Genomic DNA, 21,749 nt, shown 5'->3' with positions numbered 1-21,749 from the left:
CCCCTGGCAGCTGCTAGTCTGTCTTCCATCTCTGTAATCTCGTTATTTCAAGAAAGTTACATAAATGGAATAATACAGCGTGCCACATTTTGAGATAGGCTCTTTTCCCTCAGTGCAGTGTCCTGGAGCCCCATTCAGATAGTTGTGTATCACCATCAGTGGTTCGTCCCTTTTTGCTGCTGAGTGCTGCCGTGTGTTGTGTATGCGCCATAGTTGGTCTGAACAGTGACCCGCTGGAGGGCTTTCGGGTCGTTTCCAGTTTTGGGCTGTAATGGGGAAAGCTGCTGTGAACACCTGTGTACAGGTTTTGGTATGAACATACGATTTTATTTCTTTGAGATAAATGCTCCCGAGGGCAGTTTCTGGCTTGTATGGTGAGTGCATATTTAGTCTTACACACAACTGCCCGAGTTTTCCAGAGCGGCTGCTTCCTTCACACCCCCACCTTTGACGCGCGGGGGATCCAGTGTCCCTGCTCGCTTGCCGGCGTTCGGTGGTGTCACTGTCTCTGTTTCAGCGGTTCCGGTGGGTGTGCGGTGTTACTTCGTGGTGGTGTCCACACGGTTCACTTTTATAATAATACAGTATAAAAGCCATTTCCTTTAAAAAAAGAAATACACCTAAATTTAATTTCTGTTCTGCCACTTATTAAAAATTACTTAATACAGAGGGGTTTGCTGGGTGAATAAGAAATACTGATTTCCTTTGTAATGCATTAGTGTTATATTTTGACTGTACTGAAACATTAATGTAAATAAAATCAAAGCAGAGCACTTACAGTTATTTGATACAGCTGTTTGAGACTGTTTCAAAGTGTAAAAGTACTCAAGAAACTACTGAATTACGTCTTACACTTCCCTTCTGTTCCACAGTGGCAGGAGTGGGGCAGAACTGGCAGATTACTTGTAAGAAGTGTTGATAAACAAATATATGCAAATGTGGAAGGTTGGTACTCGAGGGTTTGCCCTACTGTTGTGGTTGAGTTAGGGAACTTACATGTCCTGAGCCGTGTGCTGGGTGCTTTCCATGCATTGCCATCTAGTCCTTACAACTCAAGTCCCATGAGATAGCGGCACCCTTATCTCTCTTTTAAAGATGAAGAAACTAAGGTTCAAATGAAGCAACCTGTCTAGGTCATGCCAGTAGAAAGTGAGAAAGCTGAACTTCAATTCTGTGGCTTTAAAATCTGTACTCTTTCCATGATACCAGCGAATTGTTCTCAGCAGCAGCCCCATGACTGGGCGTCCACGCCGCTGGTGTGCACGAGCTGGTTAATCGGTGGCCATGGGGCCGTTGAGAGGTAGTACACGTGGTGGCTAAGCATTGGAAGTGACCTCCTATGAATCTAGTGATGCAAAGACATTCCCTGTTCTTCCTTTTAGTATTTCTCCCTAGCGTTCCAAGTTAGTACATCTCTTTAGTAGAATTAAACTAGATGAGAAGGCAAGCTGGACCTTGCCAGTCTTCTCTGCTAACCACACTTCACAGTTACTTAACTTTTTCACGATGTATGTTGGTGTACTCAGTAGAGGTGGCATAATTACATTGATTATTTGAGATATAGCTTAGAAATAATTCATCTGTATTATTGGTATTTGTTGGGGAATTTTGTTGTGAAAAATCTCACAGAAGCATGTGGAGAGTGTGAGGTTGAGGTTGATGACACATCTCTTCCTAAGGAGATTCTCTCTGTGAAATCAAAGTAAGGGAGGGAGCAGACTTAGAGTATAGCCCAGAGATGGCAGTGGTGATGTTTAGGAACTTCCCTCCCTGGCCTGTGTGGCCTGGTTGGTTGGAGTGACGTCCTGTGAACTGAAAGATTGCGGGTTCAATTCCCAGTCAGGGCACATGGGAGGCAACCAATTGATTTCTCTCTCGCTCTCTCAAAAAACAATGCATTTCCCTATAGTTGTGGAAAAAAAATTTTAAAGATTTTATTTATTTAATTTTAGAGAGGGAAGGACAGAGGAAGGGAGGGAGAGAAATGTCCATGCGAGAGAGAAACACCAGTTGGTTGCCTCACACAGGTGCCACAGCCGGTGACCAGACCCGCAACCCAGTCACGTGCCCTGACCTTTCACTTTACAGACCACCACCAGCCAGCTGAGCCACAGCAGCCAGGGCTGGTTGTGAAAACTTCAGTATGCACTTCCTTGCAGAGTTATCGTCAGGGAAACCCATTGACAGTTCTTAAAACTGAATACAATTCCTAGACTGGTTTTAAATTTTCTTGGGATGATACATGTGTGTGGCTCGTGGACACAGCTCTCCAGTCCTGTAGGTTCTCGTTTGGGGTGTCACCAGCCAAACTGGGCTCCTGTTGTGTGACTTCATCGGTTGATGTCGCTGCTGGAATGCAGCGTATTCGGGCTGAGAAGGAGGAGCCCGATACGCCGTCACAGAAAAGGATTGCTTCCGACCGAGCCACGCCTGGTCTTTGGGTCGGTATGGTTGTTTATCTAGGTTTAGTTCACTTAGCAAAAGTTAGAGCAATAGGTCACTAGTTTGAAGCTTTTAGCCTTACTCTCCCGTTATTGACATTTTTCAAATTGACCTGGAATTAGGGAGTTTATGTACACGTACAGCAAGTTTGAAGCACCTTGTGTGGTGCTGACTTATTTAATCTGTATTGATATGAATATTTGACTGCTGCCTTTTCGCCCCTTTTATGCTTCCGGTGCCCCAAATCTACCTTCAGAAACAGCATTCAGTTTCTAATTGTCTTGGAAACATTGGCATATTCTGCGGCACCAATTCAGTGTTATTTACGGCAGATGATGATTTGTTAGTTGCCTGCTGCCAGGAGATCTGCGCTCATTTGTTGAACTGAAGCAGTGCTGTGCATCGATGCCTGTCACACGCAGCAACAGTTACCACCCACCCCGGTTGCTAGCCACCTCGTTTTAGCTCTAAGTCAAGCAAATAGGAAAGAAGATTATTCTTAAAATGTTCCAAGAAGTTTAGAAAATTGGAGGATGGAGAGGTGGGAGGAAAGGAATTCTATTCTAACAATCAGTGTGTTGCTTTTGGCAGGGGTCTGCCTGGCTGGTTTCCTTTGTAGCAACAAGTGAGGCTGCCGAGTGCAGAAGTTGCAGGGACACTGCCCAACAGAGCTCTGTAAACCCTCTGTTTGGTAGGTGATTACCAAGTGTTTGTCTTGTGGCTGAGCCACCGGACCGGGCATGGCAGGGAAGCACGGACGAATGAGATGTTTCCCTGTTCTCATGGAGTGTACAACCTGAGCACTCCATGTGCTTGCGACCCGAAGTGGTGATTGTTGAGGGGGCAGGGGTGCAGTTGCAGATTGCGGCCCTGTGTGGGAGACCCAGCCTGGGAGTGGCAGGTGCTGGCTGGCTTACCACCAGAGGGAGCTTTCCTAGAGAAGCCGGGTAATTCCCAGCCTTTCCAGGCCGCTTCAGTGAGTGTTCTAAAAAACATTTTAATAAAAATTTAGACTTGGGAGCAGACCTTGCCTTGAGGGCTGGAGAGTGTCAAGTGTTTCTTGAGAAACCGAGGGGCCGGGGGCAGGGATATAATTTTGTTCTCTGGTAGTGAAGTGTCTGACATTCACTCACTCAGTGCATTTTTATTAAGTGCCTGCTTTGTACCAGGCCAGGAGCCCTCGGTTGAACAAGGAGGCTACAGATGGGTAATTGGGCAATCTTGCTACTGGCTACCGTGTGCTCAGTGTTACGGTTGGGTGCTTCTGGGGCAGAATCCAGGCTTTCTCATCTGGTCTTACGTGGTCAAAGGAGGTTTCCTGGAAGAAGTAATTAATGTACAAATGAACCTCACTAATGCATGTGGAATTAATTAATCCCTTTTTAAGGCTAGTATTGTATTAGAAATCAATCAGAAGCCTGTTTGGGGAACCTTTCTGTTGAGAGCAAGTTGAGAAACCGAACTCTGTATTGCAGCCATGTAGTATATTTCTCCCGCGATGATTACTCTTCGCTTCCCAGAACATGCCAGGCTCTCTGTGACCGCCATGCCTGTGCGTGTACTGTTTCTTGTGTGTGGAAGGCCCTCTCCTTTGGTCTGCCCGACTGATTTGCTCCTTCAGGACAGACAGGTAATTCCTCCAGGATGCCTGCCTTGTCTGCTCCTAGGGTGAGCTGGGTGCACTTCCTGTGAGCCCAGGCACAGGGCTGGTCTTGCTTCTCATACTTCCCCTGCGCCCAGTGGCCTGCCACGTCTCCCTTCCTTGGGGCCTGGAGACAGAGGTGGCGTCTCTCACGGAGCCCAGGTCTCCTGGGTATCCAGGTAGTTTGTTGAATGAACAAACGCAGAAGCTTTTGAAGGTTATAGTCACATATATATATAATCGAAGCTCTTGGTTCCAGCCAGCTGTGAGAGTGTTATTGACTGAAGAAGGCAGAAGCGCCAGTGAAACAGCTTTTATGCATGTGGTCTAATTATTAACCTCATGAAGCTCTTCACCGTCTTTTGCATTTTATACCTCTTTATTTTTTTTTTTTTCCTGAGTAACCAATAAACTGAGTAATTCATAGTTCCCACTTCTTGCCAACTACTAATGTGTATGATTAAATCTGACCACAGTGATTTATTAATCAGAACCTTTTGGTTATTAACAAAAATCAATTTGATTTAGCATATACCAGAAAGAGGGGCTCGCGTGATGAGGAGACAGGGTGCTGTCTGTTAGGATCCAAGACCTGAAGCGCAGCCAGGCTGTGGGAGGGGCTGGCCCAACCAGCCGAAGGCCGGCGGAGCCCCAAGAGGCCTGCTTGTCGCAGCTTTCCCCCACAAAGCTCTTCTATGCATTTTCTTACTGATCGGCTTTCTCTGCTGCTTGGTGGGTGGAAGGTGGCTTCCCACAACCCTCAGCTTTCCACCCAGATTCCAGCCATCAGAAAACCCGTTTTTCCATCTCAGTTCTGAATTCCCCAAGACTCTGGTGTGGCTTACGTTGGACGTCCATCCCTGACCCAGTCCCCTGTGGCCAGGGGAGTGGGGTCACGCTGGGGAGCCTGTCTGCCTCTGCTCACCCCTGGGGGGGATGGGGAGAGGGGGGAAGGGTCGGGGCACAGCCCACAGACACATGTTGTGAGGCGCGCAGACGCTCTAAAAACATCTAATGCCTGTGAACACTTGACTGTAGGTTATTTCCAGGTTATTTTAGCTATAAAATTTTAATCTTAGATGAAATGTAAAGGTTTAACTTTGAAAAGGTATTCATCTTTTAGGATATGAATATAATGTGAGATTCTTAAGGTGCTGGCATATCCACTAAAGTAGTTAGTAGGTCTTAGCTTTGTTTATATGACCACGTGTAATGCTTTTTGTACGTGATACTCTCTTAATTGCTGGAGACAGTGTCTAGAGCAGCTCCCTTAGGAATATGTGAGATATTCGTGGGTTTGAAAGTTCTGTAGTAACCACATGAAAAAAGTGAAGTGAAACGGGTGAAATCACTTTTAATAATACACACAATATTTCACTTAACCCATGTATCCCAGATATTATTTTGTGGACATAAGGATTAATAATGAAGTAGTTTCATTCTTTGAAATCTGGTGTGTATTTTACATTTCTGGACACCTCGGTTTGGACTAGCTGTGTGCTGCACTGCGTGTGGTCAGCCGGTGGTCAGCATACTGGATGGTGTAGTTCTCAAGATGTCTAAAGCAGTTCATGTTCCTCCACAGTTTTTCCAAAATTTTCTTGTCACATGCCTTACTACATATGGTTCCTTCTTTTAAAAGTGTGCTTTGTAGCAACAGCGGTGAGCCCTATGAGGTAGAGATTTTTAAGGTAGCCCTTGAAGAGTTGCCCATTTGGAGGATTTCCTGAGCCGTGCTGTGTGTATTAGCAGAAAGGAACGCAAACTTTTTAACCCAGTCATCAGACTCTAAAGCTAGTTCTTCCTGTACCTCCAATTCCTAGAATATTAAACTTTTTGGAAGCTGCAAATTGCTTGTCTGTATTTTGTCTTCCTTCCCTTAATTGCACACCCATTAGGACAGGTGGATGGTAGGGATGGGGGTGGGAAGGAAGGGAAGGAAGGCAGCTCTTCTATGGCTACATTAAAATCCCCCATCTCCCCAAAATAACGGCATTTTCTAGGTAAGTGTAATCCCATCACCAGTACTGCCCGTGCGCACAGGCAGATGGGGCCCCTGCCTTCGCGCTGCACTTCGGAGCGCCTTCACTGAGTTGTTCTGTCCCCAGCCCCACCCTTCTCCTCCCTGCCCCAGCGCCTGAAAGGCAGGGGGTGCCCGAGCCCTTCTCTTTTAGGAATCCCATATTGAGAATTATAGTCAGTTTCCTAATTACATTGAGAACAGAAGCTTCATTTTATTTCGCTGGTTTTATTGTTCACTATATATATCATATTTTCCTTCTGAATTCCTTTTTTATTTTTCATATGTTCCTTTAACTGGTGACTGTGTACATAGTTAGTGTCACAATTATTAATACCATTCTTCTTCTGTCTCTCCAGTGCTGATCTGAAGCTCTTGGAGGAGGCAACTGTTTCAGTCCGCAGGTCTTTAGGTAAGAGGGGAAAACGAGAGAGAGAGAGAGAGAGAGAGAGAGAGAGAGTGAGAGAGTGTGTGTGTGTGTGTATGTGTGCGCGCACGAGCACATATGTAAGTGTGTGTCTTTGTGTGTGGGCATTTATTGGAAATATTATGAATTTCCATAGTGTCATATGAGTTGAATTAATGAAGTGATGTATTCTTGATGATGATGATGATGATGATGATGATGATGATGATGATAGTAATGAAACTTCTATACCTGGTGCTCATTGAAACCACTAGAATGTACCATTCATTCATTAGCAGTAAGACACATGCTTAATTAATTTGCAGTAGTGGTAATAGACACTTCTAAACCATAGAGTCTCTTTTAGCTTACTCTTTTTTGTGAATTTTTAAAGATAGAGATAAAACAGAATAGTAAGTTAGCTTTGTGGTTGCAGGGACAGTTTGTATGAAATGTAGATCATTCGGCCTGTGATTTGCCACCTACACAGACTGTATTTGCTGTTCTGGTTATGTTAACCAGAGTGATTATCCCTCGTGGATATGGAAATATAGTAGGAAGCTTCTTGAATTGGTGGTAATAACAAGGTGATGGTATGGTAAACGCAAAGGCTCTGAAATACTTTTATGATCTTCATTTCAGTTCTGCTACTTATTAGCTGAGTCTTAATTTTCTCATCTAAATTTCTGGATTCCTGTGAAGAAAAAAATCAGATAGTATATGAAATATCCAGTATAATGTCTAGTATCTTATTATTATTCACCATTTATATCAACAAATGCCACTGTTTTTGGGGTCTTATTTCTCAAACACTTTATTTTCAAGATGGTAGCAATTGGAAAGGAATGTGTGTGCTTTTAAAAATGAAGATAATTATACCTGCATTGCATTGTTGCTTTGAAAATTAGAGATAACGTATTTGCAGAATGCTGAGTGTACAGGAACTTCTTGAGTGCTAGTGCTGTTCTGTTACTAAATCAGGTTATGTGGATAAGCTGCATGTCAGCTCTATGGCTAACTCCCATGTGAGTTACTTTGCCACAGTCTTTGATGAAATGTTTTTGCTTTTAAAAACAAATTATATGGGTAATGATAGAGGTGTTATTGTGGCAGTTGCCTTGAACTTTGCAGTCACAACCATAGATGAGAGAATTTTGTGCTAAATAGAGCTGGCTTTCAAAAATTGGGTCCATTGATAGATGAATGGATAAAGAAGAGGGGGTACATACATAGTGGAATCTTACTTGGCCATAAAAAATGAAATCTTACCATTTGCAACAACATGGATGGACCTAGCGAGTATTATACTAACAACAATAAGTCAGACAAAGACAAATAATATGATTTCACATACAGGTGGGATCTAAAGAACAAAATAAATAAACAAACAAAATAGAAACAAACTCATAGACACAGAGAACATTTTGCTGGTTGCCAAATGAGAGTGGAGTTGGGGAGATAGGTGAAAAAAATGGAAGGGAGAAAAATAAAAAAATATTAAGAAGAAAACCTTATGTGGCAGTTTGATGCTGAAAATTAAAGGAGTTTATGTAACAATGTTATCCCTGTATTTATGATGATGATGGCTTGTAAGGTGACCTTGGATTAAAAAAAAATTTTTTTAGCCCTGGCTGGTGTGGCTCATGGATTGAGCGCTGACCTGTGAACCAAAGGGTCGCTAGTTTGATTCCCAGTCAGGGCACAAGCCTGGGTTCCCAGTAGGGGGGCGTGCTAGAGGCAACCACACATTGATGTTTCTTTCCCTCTCTTTTTCCCTCCCTTCCCTTCTCTAAAAATAAAATAATTAAAATCTTAAAAATCTATGAATTATAAAAAAGTAGCATTTTAAATTGGAAGTAATAGTTACTCATTCTATAGTATATAATACAGAGAGTACTAAACTGTAAAAAAGTTGGGTAATTGCTCATAATTCCACAGTCCTGATACAGCCATCATTAAGATTTTGTGTATTGCCTTCTATTATTTACTTTTGGATATACATTTATATACTATCTACAGTTTTAATGCGTTTTCCACTTGGATTATTTTAAAATATGTCATTATATATTTAAAAATACTTTTGGGAACAGCAAAAAAAAAAAAGTGCAAAAATCTAAAAATAGAGATACTGTTAAAATACAGGAAATCTCCCTGACCAGCTTGGCTCAGTTGTTTGAGCATTGTCTTTCAAAACAAAAGGTTGCCAGTTTGATTCCTGGTCAGGGCACATGACTGGGTTGTGGCCCAGTCCCCACTTGGGGTGTGTGCAAGAGGCAACCAATTAATGTCTCTCTCATACATCGATATTTGTTTCCCTCTCATCCCCCCTCTTTTAGATGAAAAAAAAAGGTCTTTAAAATATAGGAAATCACTACTAATCTTCTGTGATGTTTTTCAGAGTATTCTGTTTGTATTGATTTATATATACAATTATATATGTGGTATTATTTATATGTTTTCATTCAGCAGTATTCAGGAACTTCTGTTCATGTCAATAAATGTAAACATTTATCAATTTTAAGGGCTATGTAGACATACAGCAAATACTATTGTCTGAAAATGTTTTTATTATTTACTTTTGGAGTATATCTTTGCTGGGTGTAAAATTCTAGGTTGGCATTAATTTCTTTTCGATACTTTAAAGATGTTTGTCTGCTTCTCTCATTTTTGTTGAGATGAAAGCTGTCAATGTTATTGTTTTCCTTTGAAAATAATGGAATTTTTTTTTCTTCAGGATATTTTAAAGTTTTTCTCCTTCTCCTTTGGCCTTTACCATCTTAGAATGATGTGCTGAGGAGTGGTTTTCTTTCCTTCCTTTCTCTCTCTCTGTCTCTCTCTCTCCTTGAGGTTAATAGAGCTTCTTAAATCTGTGGGTTGATATATCTCACCAGTTTTGGAAAACTTTCAGCCATTATTGGTTTATACACTGTTTCTGTCCTATCCTGTTTCTCTTTTCCTCTAGGACCTCTGTTATACTTCTTTTAATATTTGTACTGTGTTCCGTATGTCTATTAGGGGCTGGTGTGCGCTTCCTCCCTCCCTCTCCCCCCCTTGTATTTTACAATTTTTTTTCTTCCCTGATCATCAGGAGTATATTATTTTTTAACCTGTTTTTGGTTTACTGATCTTATTTTCTGTTGTATGTCATCTGCTATTAAATTCATCTATTGAGCCCTGGCAGGTGTGGCTCAGTGAATTGAGCTCCAGCCTGTGAACCAAAGGGCTGCCCGTGGGATTTCCCGCCAGGGCACGTGCCTGGGTTGCGGGCCAGGTCCCCAGCCGGGGGTGAACTTGGAGCAACCACACACTGATGCTTTCCTCCCTCCCCTCCCTCCCTTCCCTCTGTCTAAAAATAAATAAAATCTTTTTTTAAAAGCCATCTATTGAGATTTTTGTGCAATAAAATAAAAATTTAATTTTAGAATAGCTTTTAGATTTACAGAGAAGTCACAAAGCTGTATGTAGAGTTCCCATATAATTCTCATCAGTTTCCCCTGTTAACATCTTCCATTAATGTGGCAGGCTGGTCACAACTGGAGAATCAACACTGGTGCTTTACTGTTGACCAAACTTGACCCTTTATTCCTGTTTCGTTAGTTTTCTCCTGATATCTTTTTCCTTTTCCAGGATCTCATTCAGGTTAGCACATTACATTTAGTCATCATGTTTCTTTACCCTCCTCTGGTTTGCAACGGTTTCTCAGATTTTCCTTGTTTTTGATGTTTCAGAGTTTTGAGGAATACTGGTAGGGCACTTTTCAGAATGTCCTTCAATTCGAGTTTGTTTGATATTTTTCTCATGGTTACACTGGGGTTATGGGTCTGTGGGAGGAAGACCACAGAGGGGAAGTACTGTTCCCAACACATCAGATCAGGAGTGAGTGCTATTAATGGGAGCTATCACTGATGATATTGACCTTGATTACTTGGTCAGGGTGTGTTTGTCAAGTTTCACCACTGTAAAGTCGCCCACCACCCTCCTCGTTGTCTTTATTTTATAAGGAGGGATTTTTCCAGATACGGAATTCTTGGCTGATATATTTGTTTAACTCCTTCGATGGCATCATCCCATTCATTGTCCTCCAGTTCTCCATTTTCAGAGGGGAAGTCTTTCCGGTTGTGTTGTTGCTCCCTTACAAATGATGAGTTTTTTTTCTTGCTGCTTTCAAGATTTTCTCTTTACCTTAAATTTTTAAAAATTTATTTCTTATTCTACTTGGAGTTTGTTTATATTCTCAGATGCACAGATTAATGTTTTTAAATCAGTTTTGGGAAGTTTGTGACCATTATTTTTTGTTGTGCTTTTTATGTTCATTTTTATTCTTTTTTTTCCCCTCAGTGCATACACAAGGCTACCTGGATCAGAGACAGATCCCTTTCTTTTTTTAGATTTTATTTATTTATTTTTAGAGAGAGGGGAAAGGAGGGAGAAAGAAAGGGAGAGAAACATCAGAGATTGGTTGCCTCGTGTGCCCTCCTTACTGGGGGACCTGGCTCAGAACTCAGGCATGTGCCCTGACTGGGAATTGAACTGGCAACCCTTTGGTTTGCAGGCCGGCACTCAATCCATTGAGCCACTCCAGCCAGGGCCAGATTTGTTATTAAGAACAACACAGTAAATAATAATAAGTGCATTTGGTCCTCCTTTGTCCTGGTTCTTACTTGCTAGGACAGTGCTGTGAGAGTCAGGTGAGCTGTTTTACGTGAATAGTTGGGGGAGGGGTGTATGGTGTTTTTTCCTTCTTATAAAGGGGAAGGAGCAGGCTCTCCCCCTCTTCTCCTCTTTCCTCAGCCCTTTGGTATGTAAATAAAATCTCTTCAGGAGCCGAATACTGTCCCTCCTTGTCTTGGCTTTTTAGACCTGGAGGTGTTTGCAAGCTCTGATCTGGTTCCCCGCTGAGATGCAGACCCTGAGGATGATGATGCACTGGGCTCTTCCCTGCCTCTGGAGCCCGCTCGGTGCTGATGCTGATCTGTGCTGTAGCTGCTGGGCTTTGGGTGAGATAAGGAAGGTTTAAACTGGAGGCTGCGGCCCTAACCCTGATGGTGTGTGAAATGTTTCTAGCAGAAGTAAAAGCAGACATTCTCTCACTTTTATGGCATATTTGGTTCCCTGACCCAGGAGGTGGAGTTTGTTTTTTTTTTTTTACAGGAACACTGAGAACATAGGGAGGTTTTATTTCCCACAACTGTTTCAGATATTTTTTCCTGCCTCTCTCTCTCTCTCCATTCCTTCTGGGTCTCCCATTACCATTTCTGAGTTTTCCTTATTTCTAGGGTGGAGCTGTCAGTCATGAGACGTAGTTCTTACTTGTCAGGCACGGCCCTTCAGGGATGTCAGCGCAAAGTCCTGGGCAGTAACCGAGCCCCTCGGACTTGGTGGGAGTTAACTTTAAATTTTGCCTCCGCAGCACCAGGTGGCTGCTCACTGTCGATGTTGTTTCAGCTCTCCGGCTCTCCGCTTGCTGTTTCCGCTGAGTTCCGTGGATTCTCCCTCCTGGGCGCACAGTGCAGGGTCGGTCAGGCATGACAGACAACTTCCCTGGACTTAACTCCTTCACCGTCGTTTCCTTCCAGACTCCGCAGTTGTTCGTCAAGTCTTTTGTGGCGTCTAGTAATACTAACCCGAGAGGACGTCCGAGACCTTAATTTCTTTTTGTTTCTTTGTTCACAAGACTTTTCCCTTTAACCATTGTGATTAAATGTTTCTCGTTATACTTTTTTTCTTTATGATTTTGCCTGTAATTGGATGAGGTCTTTTTATTGGTTTACTAAGGTCTTTTTCAGTTCTGAAGTCTTCTTTAGTTATGGCTTTGATTTTGCTTGTTTCAGTGCCTTCTCCAACTTGGCGTCATCACTGTAACGTTCAGATTGGATCTCTGTTCTTTATCTCCTTTCTCTTCATCTCTGTTCTTTTCTTGTAGTTCCTCCTTTATGTCATCAATTCAGTGTTTTATATATTACAGTTCTTGTCTTTCAAGATTCTAATGCATCCTTTAGTTGTTACTGCATTGGTTTATTTTTAATCATTCCTAGTTTTTCCAATATGTCAGAGTGCCCTCTTTTCATTATACTAATTTTTCCCAGGTGCTTTCAGTTCTTTTTAAAAATAAATGGTTGATTTTCCTATTTTCCACTAATGATGCTTGTGTACCAAAAATTTTTTTGACAGTTCTGATTCAGCTCTTCTGCTGAGGTTTCCACATAACCTGTTTCCTATTTTGCAGTTACTACTCTTTTCCTCTCACCCATTAAGCCAGCCAGTATTCACTGAGCACCTCTAGTATTATCGCCCGTATTCTAGAAGTGGGGGTGTGGCTGCAAGAAGACTGACCCATGTCCCCGACCTCATGAATCTGTCTTAGTGGGGAAGCCAGAGGTAGATAAATTCATGTATTTTACATAATGATGACTCTTCAGAAAGACGAAGCAGGGACAGTGTAGGGAGCATGCATGAAGACACAGTGTTTGCCCCCAGAGCGGGCATTTTTTTTTTAAGATTTTTATCTATTTATTTTTAGAGAGGGAAGGGAGGGAGAAAGAGAGAGAGAGAAACATCAATGTGTGGTTGCTGGGCATCGTGGCCTGCAACCCAGGCATGTGCCCTGACTGGGAATCAAACCTGCAACACTTTGGTTCGCAACCCACACTCAATCCACTGAGCTACGCCAGCCAGGGCTTAGAGTGGGCATTTTTATTAACCCCGTTCATTGTGTTGCTTCTGTAGCTGCTCGTTGAATCTGCTGTTACTCCACCTTGAAGGTAGGCTAGTCCTGTTTTCTAACCTAACTTCTAGACCCCAGAAAGGTTTTGTTTTGTACGTATTTGCTTAGTTTAAGGGAGACTTGCTCTTATTCCCATTCCTTGGAGTGTGAGCGAATTCTGAAATCCCCAGATGGAACAGTTGGATCAGCCCTTTTTTCCTACCTCTGCCCTCCAGCATAAGTTGCTGTGTTTGGCTTGTTTAGTTCTTGTTGCCAGTTGTTTTCTGGGAGTTGTAGCCCCTGAAACCGTATAGAAAGTTACTGCGTCGGAGGAGTCACATAAATCTTCTGGTTGGAGTGGACAGTAGGAGGGGAACTTTTTCCTCAAAGGTACTTCGAGGCAGCTAGGCTTGCTGATGATTACCCAATAAATGTGTAGTTCAGTTTTACAAAATTTGTAGTTAGTGAAAGCGTTTCCTATTTTTGAAAGAACTGTATCCTAATTTCACACTGTTTGTGAGCTTGTATATTTTGTTTTCATGGGTATTTTATTTTCCGATCTTCATTTTGAAAAGTTCACACTCATCCAAGGACAGAATAATACAATGAACTCCCAGATGCTCATTCCCCTGCTGCAGTCGTTTTCAGTGCGCGGCCGGCCTGCGTCACGTGCACCTCACTTACTGGAGGGTGACGAGCGCACAGGGGAAATGCGTGCGAAACAAACTGAAAGCGCGTCCTCATAATTAATTTGACACAAACCTCAGTTCAGACATCAGATAATTTCATACCTGAATATTTTAGTGTGTATCGTAATAAGGATTTTTATAGAAAAATACCCTTATTTAACTAAGAAACATTTTTTTAACCTCACTATCCGCTGACATTTTATGGTATGGTGAGGCAATTTCTAATTGTCTCAGTCCGTTTGAATCTGGAGCTATATAAGATCCTCACAATATTATCATAAAATTTTAAATTTAAGTTTGTTTTTATTTATTGGTTTTAGAGGGAGACAGAGAAGAACGTTGATTTTGTCGTTGCACCCGCTCGCGCAGTCACTGGTTGCGTCTTGTCTGTGCCCTGGCAGAGGGCCAGCCCCGCAGACTCGGTGTGTCGGGCTGACGCTCGAACCAGCCGGGCTCCCTGGGCAGGGCCAGGTCCTCGTATTGTGATTGCTGGTTGATACATCTGTGTGATTTTTCTCGTAGCTAGATTCCTCCCGCATTTGTTTCTCTCTTCTTTTTTCGCTCCCAATTTGTTTATTAAAGTGCAGTGCAGCATAGGGGATGTAGTCACTAATATTGTAATAGCTGAGTGTGGTGTCAGGTGGGTCCTAGACCTATTGGTAGGATCACCCTATAAGTTATATAAATGTCTAACCACTATACTGTACACCTGAAACTAATATGATACTGAATTTTGACTGTAATTGGAAAATAAAAAGTAATTAAAAAAAAAAGAAAGTGGGTCGTAGAGTTTCTCACGATGTAGATTTTGTTGATTGCATCCCCATGGATTGTTAGTATGTGTCTGTGTTTCCTGTATATTGATTACTGGGTCTTGGGGCTCATGGGTAGTTTAGTGGTGTATTGGGAAAGGTTGTTTCAAGACCTGGAAGCAAGTTCAACATCTCACTCCAGATGGAAATCCTCTTTATAATACCTCTATATGAGTGTTCCCCGGACTTTGCTTGAACTTCTGTAGAGGTGGAGAATTCCCTTCTTTACACAAAAGCCCACTTTAGTTCATAGATTTCTACAAGTTCAAGCTTTAGAGTCAGATGAGTTATTATGCTTAAGTACTATGATCTTAATTTCACAAATGAGGAAACTAAGGTGTGGGAAGGTTAAGTTGCTATGTGTCACACAGCTAGTCAGTGGTGGAGCTGGGATTTGAACTTGGTCAGATTCTGTAGTCTAGTTCTATTATGCTTTTCTGACTTTCAGATGTCCCTGATTCTACTCTGGCTGCTGAAGCTCATTCAGCTTCAACATAGCATTTGATTTTTACCAAATAGGTTTGATCCTGTTAACAAATTCCATTGAAATATTTTGGAATATAAGCCTACCATTGGTATTGTTGTTGAAACATCATTGAGCATATTTACTTTTCTTAATTTATTATCCCATTTGCATCTTGCCCAGAAGCTTATCAGGGAAACTTAACTTAGAATGCCAGCTCTATTAAGACAGGGAGTTCTGTTTCTAAGCATTTCCTTGCACCTGAAGCCGTGCTGCGTACCCATCAGCAGCTCAGTAAACATGTGCGGAATGAATGATGTGCACAGAGCTTCATTCCCTCCGTCTAGTAGTCTGTCTTTCCTCCCAATAATATAGTTTTTTTTGTTTTGTTTTTTAAAATAGCTAACCGTTTATACTCAAAAAATTATAAAGGAATTTACTAATAAAGGGGCTGTTGAATGAACACAAGATCGTGAAGCTAGGATTCTGAATTTTATCAGTCTCAAGACTTTGTTTCAGTATTTTGCTTTGATTTACTATAGCTACATAATGTTAATTTACACACTGACTCACTTGCAAACATTAAAGTTTTTTTTTGAAACAGTGTATCCTGAAATCTCAGGATAGTCTTTCATTAACTAAACCCAAAGCTTGAAAGTAGGAAATTTTTGTTTGGGAGAAACTGGAACAATGTCTAATACTTAACCACGCACCTCTTCTCAACGACGAAAGCTGGGGCAAACCCATCCTCATTTATGGCACACGTTTCACCTTGCCACGTGGAGCGGGCTGCTCCAGCCGGGGGCGGCGGGCTTTGCCTAGGAGGCTGTGCGTGATGCAGCCTCAGCTTACGCTGCACGTGGGCAGGATCGGAACCTAAGCTTCATGAGAGTGCCTTGTGATTTAAGTGCACCTGACACTTTCAAAAGCACCGTGAACGTCAGTAGGTGTGGGTGGACCTGGGGTCCTGCACTTCCAGCGAGCTCCCAGGTGATGCTGTTGCCGAGAGTCCCTGAACCACACGTGTGACAGCAAGGCGCTGCAGCTTCTGTCGCAACGAGAAAGTTACCCAGCTAGTGGTATTAACTCTGAAGCTGTGACAAGAACACACACCCAGCAGATAGACCTGAGTTAACCTGACAGTGAGCACAAAGCAGGCGTGCTGGGATGGCGTGCTTATTCTCAGGTGCACTTTTTCAAAAGGACATGACCTGGGTTTGTGCAGACCTGGATTTAGAAAACTCCGGAGACCTCCATCTTTTTATATCTTTCCATAGACATTTAGGTATTATGTATAGAAATGGCAGCAAAAGCATAATTTTCAGGTCTGCATAAAAATGAATTCTCCTAGCCAATGTGTGTGTTTGCATTTCTGGTTTTCAAAATGGTTAAAAACATTTCAAAAGTGAAACAAATACATGGAATTGTGGAATCTCACAGTTAGAGAACCATTGTTAAAGTGAAAAGACTGGGTCTTAGTCACTAACATTTGTTGGCTTTGGGCCCAATACTTGGCCTTTCTGGACTTCTTTTCCTTCCACCAGTGAAATGGAAGGTGCTGACTGAATAGTCTCTCTCTCAGGATGAATCGTTAACCGCTGTGCATTCATACTTTACTAGCCAGGGTTCTCCAGTGAAACAGAATCCACAGGACCCATAGGGTGGGTCTGTAGCTATATCTCTGTATCTACCTGAAACTTATTGTAAGGAATTGGCTCACAGACGGTGAGGGCCGAGCAGTCCCAGCATCTGTTGTCTGTCCGCTGGGGCACCCAGGAAAGCTAAGGGTGTTAACGAATCCCAGTCCGAGAACAGAGGCCTGAGCACCGGGAGAGCCAGTGTGGCAAGCCCCAGTGCAAGGGCAGCAGGAGACCAGAGTTTCAGCTCAGCTGTCAGGCAGAGAAAGGTAATTCAGCCCGCCTCCGATGCTCTCTTTGGGCCTGAGTGGGGACGCCAGTCTGCTGTACTCAGGACACTGGTTCAAGTGCAGAGACGCTCTCACTGACACTCCCAGAAATAAGGTTTAACCATCTATCCGGGCATCCTGCGGCCCAGTCAGGTTGACACACAGTATTAACTGTCACCTGTGTCTCCCCCTGCAGCCTGATAGAACTCGATAGTTTCATGGAATCCGATTCCTTGATTATGGGGGCTGGGATGGCATAGTTGAGAGCCCAGGATTCGAGTCAGGAGTCAAGGAGGTGCCTGTGAGCGAGTGCAGCCTGCAGAGAGGGTCTCTAAATGGAGGTGCCACCATGCAGTCTGAGGGTTAAAGTAGGCCGTGCGTGTAAAGCGTGTAGTGTGTGCACTGTGCACCATGTGTCGGCGGTGTTTCTCGTACAGGTGAGCGGGTGGAGGTGGAGAAGCGAACACTGGTAGCTGGTCTGCGGCTCAGTGTTCCACTATGACAGGTGTGGGCCCAGAAGCAGGGCTTCTCTCGGTTCTCCGGGCCGGCTTCGCTGAAACGCCCGCCTTTTAAACTGACAAGTTTTCAACAAATTATTTAAAATTTTACCTGGTCAACTAGCTTCCACTGACCACACTGCTTTCTTTATGTGTCTTTGTATTTTACATGAAAATGATTTGTGATCATCTGAGCAGTTTTAACCTTTATGGTTTATAATATTCCATATACTGCGGATAAATATGATCAGTTTTTGAGTTTTTTTAACATCTGTTTTTCTAAAGAAAAGGGTGTATGTGTGTGTGTCAGTTGTGCGTGTGTGTTCACGATCACATCCTTTCTTTGCAGTTTTGAATTCTCAGGTGAGATGGCTACTTTCTCCTACTGTTTCTGTCGGTTCACCTCGTGGACTAGTTTTTGTTCAGAAAAGATTGTAAGCAACCAGCAGTCCACGAGTGACTTCGGTTTGACTTTGGCTTTATAAATGTTATGATATGCTCACTTTGATTTTAGTTCTTAATTTTAACTTTTTAAAATCTTTTCTTCTCTTGCAGTTGAAAACAATCCTCGAACAGGAAACCTTGGTGCATTAATTAAGGTCTTCCTTTCTAGAACCAAAGAACTAAAACTTTCAGCAGAATGTCAGAAGTAAGTTGGCTGATTAAGTCCTGCTCTTTTCATATTTAACAGTGTGAATATTTTTCATCTATGGGTAGAAATCGATTATGGTGGTGGTCTTGTGAAAGCATAAAGGAATTCCCCTTATCATAATGGGGAAAAAGTAAAAGAGAGGTTTCACTTTGCTGTCTGGGTCCTTGGAGTGAGATGACGAATTCTGGAATCTGTTTGATTTCAGCATTTTAGAGAATCTTTAGGAATATATTTTTTAAGGAGACTAATAGTGATGTACTTAGCACTAAAAAGGTAATTACTGCCCATTATCACTGTTGGTCATATCTAGTTTAAATAATGACTAAAGTTTGAGTATTATTTCATTCTACATGTATTTTCTTAATTTCTTTCATAATAGATGAAAGAAGGTTCAGAGTAGATATAGTTTTATACTAGATGCAATGGAAAACTAACCTTTATGCACTTGGGCTTTTTTTTTTTTTTCTGGCTAGTTCTTATAAAAGATTGTTCATTGCCCAGCTTTCAAACAAATTATACTGAGTCCAATTAAAATGTGTGAGTTCATGGTTATTAATACAGATAGCAGGTATTGTGCTGTGCTCCTGATGATCCCTCATTTAAAATTTTGGTTGTGTATTTGCATATATTCCCTTTATGGTAATATATATATTTTTAATTTCGTTAGTCTTTGAATTGCCTGTGTGCGGGACAGCTATAAGTTAAGAACAAAGAGCAGTCATGCCTAAAGGAAAATGTTTTTACTAATTGACTGTCTATGTAAAATACATGGAATGAAACAGGAGTTAAACTCCAGTAGATATCACTGGTTGATGATCCATCTGGAGATATGCACATTGTTCTGACGGTGCACACAGTGGGCAGAGTGGCTGAGACGGCATGAAGAAGTCATGAACTGGAAGTGAACGGATTGTGCTGACCATTAAGTATTGACTCTTGTCCCTTTCCAGTCACATCTTCATCTGGCAGACACACAACGCTCTGTTTATTATTTGCTATTTGCTGAAAGTGTTCATTTGTGAGATGTCGGAGGAGGAGTTACTACTTCATTTCACTTACGAAGAAAAATCTCCCGGCAGTTACAGTAAGTATTGCCTTTGAGTATGTCCTGGAGAGGGCATGTGTAACCCGTAAGCACACAATTTCAGGAATGGAAGTATAATTTTGAAAATTCCATTTTTCCTTATAATTTTCATTATTAAATAAGCTGACACTGCCACTCTTTCTTCCCGTTAGTTTAAACAGAAGAGCCAAGGCTCTCAATGTTTTTCTCCTTTTTTTTTAAAATAAAGAAGCCAGTAGGATTGAGACTTTTATTTATTCTGACTTCCATGCATACGGAAAATTTTAAAAAATCACAAGTATTCCTTTCAGGAAACAGATGTCAGTTTAAATATTATCACCAGGGCAATACCTTATTAAGTGAGACAGCTGATCAGAATTGCAGATGCATAGGTATCAAAGGCGCTGTCACAGGGTGTAACGGCAGTCTCTGAGTCTGGCTGTCTTTGGGGGCTGCTTGACCAGAAACAGCATTTTCAAGGACAGTTTTCTGATGCTGCTGTTGGTCCTCCTTCTCTGAGGATACAGGAAAAGTTTACTGTTTTCTCCTGGTATTGCAGAGATTTTTTTTTTGCTAGCAGTTAAGAGGGCCTGTCGTTTTCAATCAGCTGCTCATGTTTTGTGTCTTAGCGTTAAAAGAAGAGAATGGGATTATTAACAAGTGCAATATGGGGAATACATTGTTTTGCATTTACCCTTAAAGCTACATCTCCCCTCTTTCTGAGGGCAAAGGCAACATTGCCCCGAGTGTCCTGTGTTCATTTTAAAAAACACGCCTTTGCCCTTACTGGGTTTTCTTTCTTACCCAGAGCCTTAGACACCGATTGTGAGTTTCAAGACATGACTTGTTTAATTCCCTACTCTGACAATGTTTAAAAAGATGGAGCTTTTAATCGAATTGTGTCTTGCATGTGTTAGTCTTGCTCATGCTAGGCCTTGTTTTTGTGGGACAAACAGTGCCAAAACATAGTGCCCTTAGGGAGTTGCAAACCTTTCCAGGAAGTTCTAGCTGCAACATGGAGTGAATGTTCATCCCCATGGAGCCTAAGAGGGTAGTCCAAGCAGCCCCTGCAAACTTAACACTTTGTTTGGCATTATTATAAAACTATGCATGTATTATACGTTTATTGGACACAGTATCATCTATTTTAATATAAAATTGGTTTTTATTACTTATTGAGTAAAATTGACGCACTAGAGGATACACTGTGTTTCTGGGAGGGCACATGTCTTCCTGGAACACTCTCTCTGCACCTGCACTCGCCACTCATATTCAGGCTTGAGAAGCCTGGTTTGTGAACACCCGAGGTGGCCTGATGCAGGGGCAGTGTAAAAATGACATCTTTCCAGCCGTGACCACACTGCCGGGATGGCTGTCTCACCGGAGGGACCATCTGTGAGGCCGGAGGATCGGAGGTTCTGTGTGAGCACCGACACGCTGTCCTCTCGTGCGGTTCGCATTCGGGTTTTACACATCTTGCGCACTTTGGTCCTTTTTCTTTACAGCGAGCTCCCTGTCGGCCCACCAGCTTACGTCCAGTGGTTGTCTTTTGAAGGTTAAAGCCTTGCTGTTCTCGGCTTATGTAATTCTTTTCACCTTAGCCTTACATGTCATTAGTTTGAGGCTTCTACTTCTTATCACACAGTATAAGTCTTTTCCATATTTTCTGCCAATGTCTTTTTACAAGTTACAAAAGTGAGATGCAGTTAAATGATTGATTACACAGATACTGTTGAATGGGGAAATATGGAACCTTACTATGCAGTAGGTGAAAATGTCCATTTATCAGCTGATAATAGATGAATATCTGAATCCGGTCTGTGGAGGACTGCTTAGGGATGGATACATACAGAAGTACAGGTCGTTTGAAGGTTGAATTGACAGAAGTAGAGAACCCTCTGCCAACAGGTGAGCAAAGTCAACTGAGGCATTTTAAGGTTGTTGAGTGAGCACAGTGTACTGGTTTTTTGTTTGTTTGTTTATTCCAGCCACGTAGTACTTCTGGGATCCAAAGAATCTCACTGGCATATCCAGGGGAGCCATCTCTATGAGGGTGATGCGACTCTCAATAAGCTTTCAGTTCGTAATGGAAGTTTGTGAGGATTTCACATGTGAACGTTTTCCCACAGACTCTGTGTGATGTGGTGGTAGAGGATTTGCTAGGGAGAATTGCATCATTGTGTGAAGCAAGCTCTCTCCACTGTCCACGTCTTTGAGGCGAGTCGGTGGGGACAAAGACCGCCCGCGGCAAAACCAGGAAGTGCCACAAAATTGTTTCCACTTTCCCTTTGCCTTCAGTGCGAGTTTTCCTTTCCTCTCTCTTGGGATTGTGCCCCATTCTTGCCAAGGCAATAACTGACATTTTTTTACATTTTGTATCTCATAACAGGGGTTGGGGCAAAAGTAGGTTTACAGCTGTTCGTATGGAAAACAATACAATAATTAGTAAGTAAT

General features: G+C 42.3%; 1 protein-coding gene across 1 annotated transcript in view; it reads left to right on the top strand.

Annotated features, from left to right (window-relative positions):
• The window catches only part of DYM (dymeclin), a 267,961-nt gene that overhangs the window by 25,997 nt on the left and 220,215 nt on the right, over positions 1 to 21,749 (top strand). Inside the window, exons 3-5 of the mRNA XM_045850041.1 lie at positions 6,464 to 6,516; positions 18,136 to 18,229; positions 19,183 to 19,316. Coding sequence (XP_045705997.1) covers positions 6,464 to 6,516; positions 18,136 to 18,229; positions 19,183 to 19,316 — 281 coding nt within the window. The remainder of the gene's footprint in view (positions 1 to 6,463; positions 6,517 to 18,135; positions 18,230 to 19,182; positions 19,317 to 21,749) is intronic.

The sequence above is a fragment of the Phyllostomus hastatus genome, unplaced genomic scaffold (genome assembly GCF_019186645.2).
Source record: "Phyllostomus hastatus isolate PE091 unplaced genomic scaffold, TTU_PhHast_1.1 phas_contig_80, whole genome shotgun sequence".
Lineage (NCBI taxonomy): Eukaryota > Metazoa > Chordata > Mammalia > Chiroptera > Phyllostomidae > Phyllostomus > Phyllostomus hastatus.
Note: the sequence above shows the minus strand (reverse complement) of the source record. Positions and strands in the feature narration are given on the sequence as shown.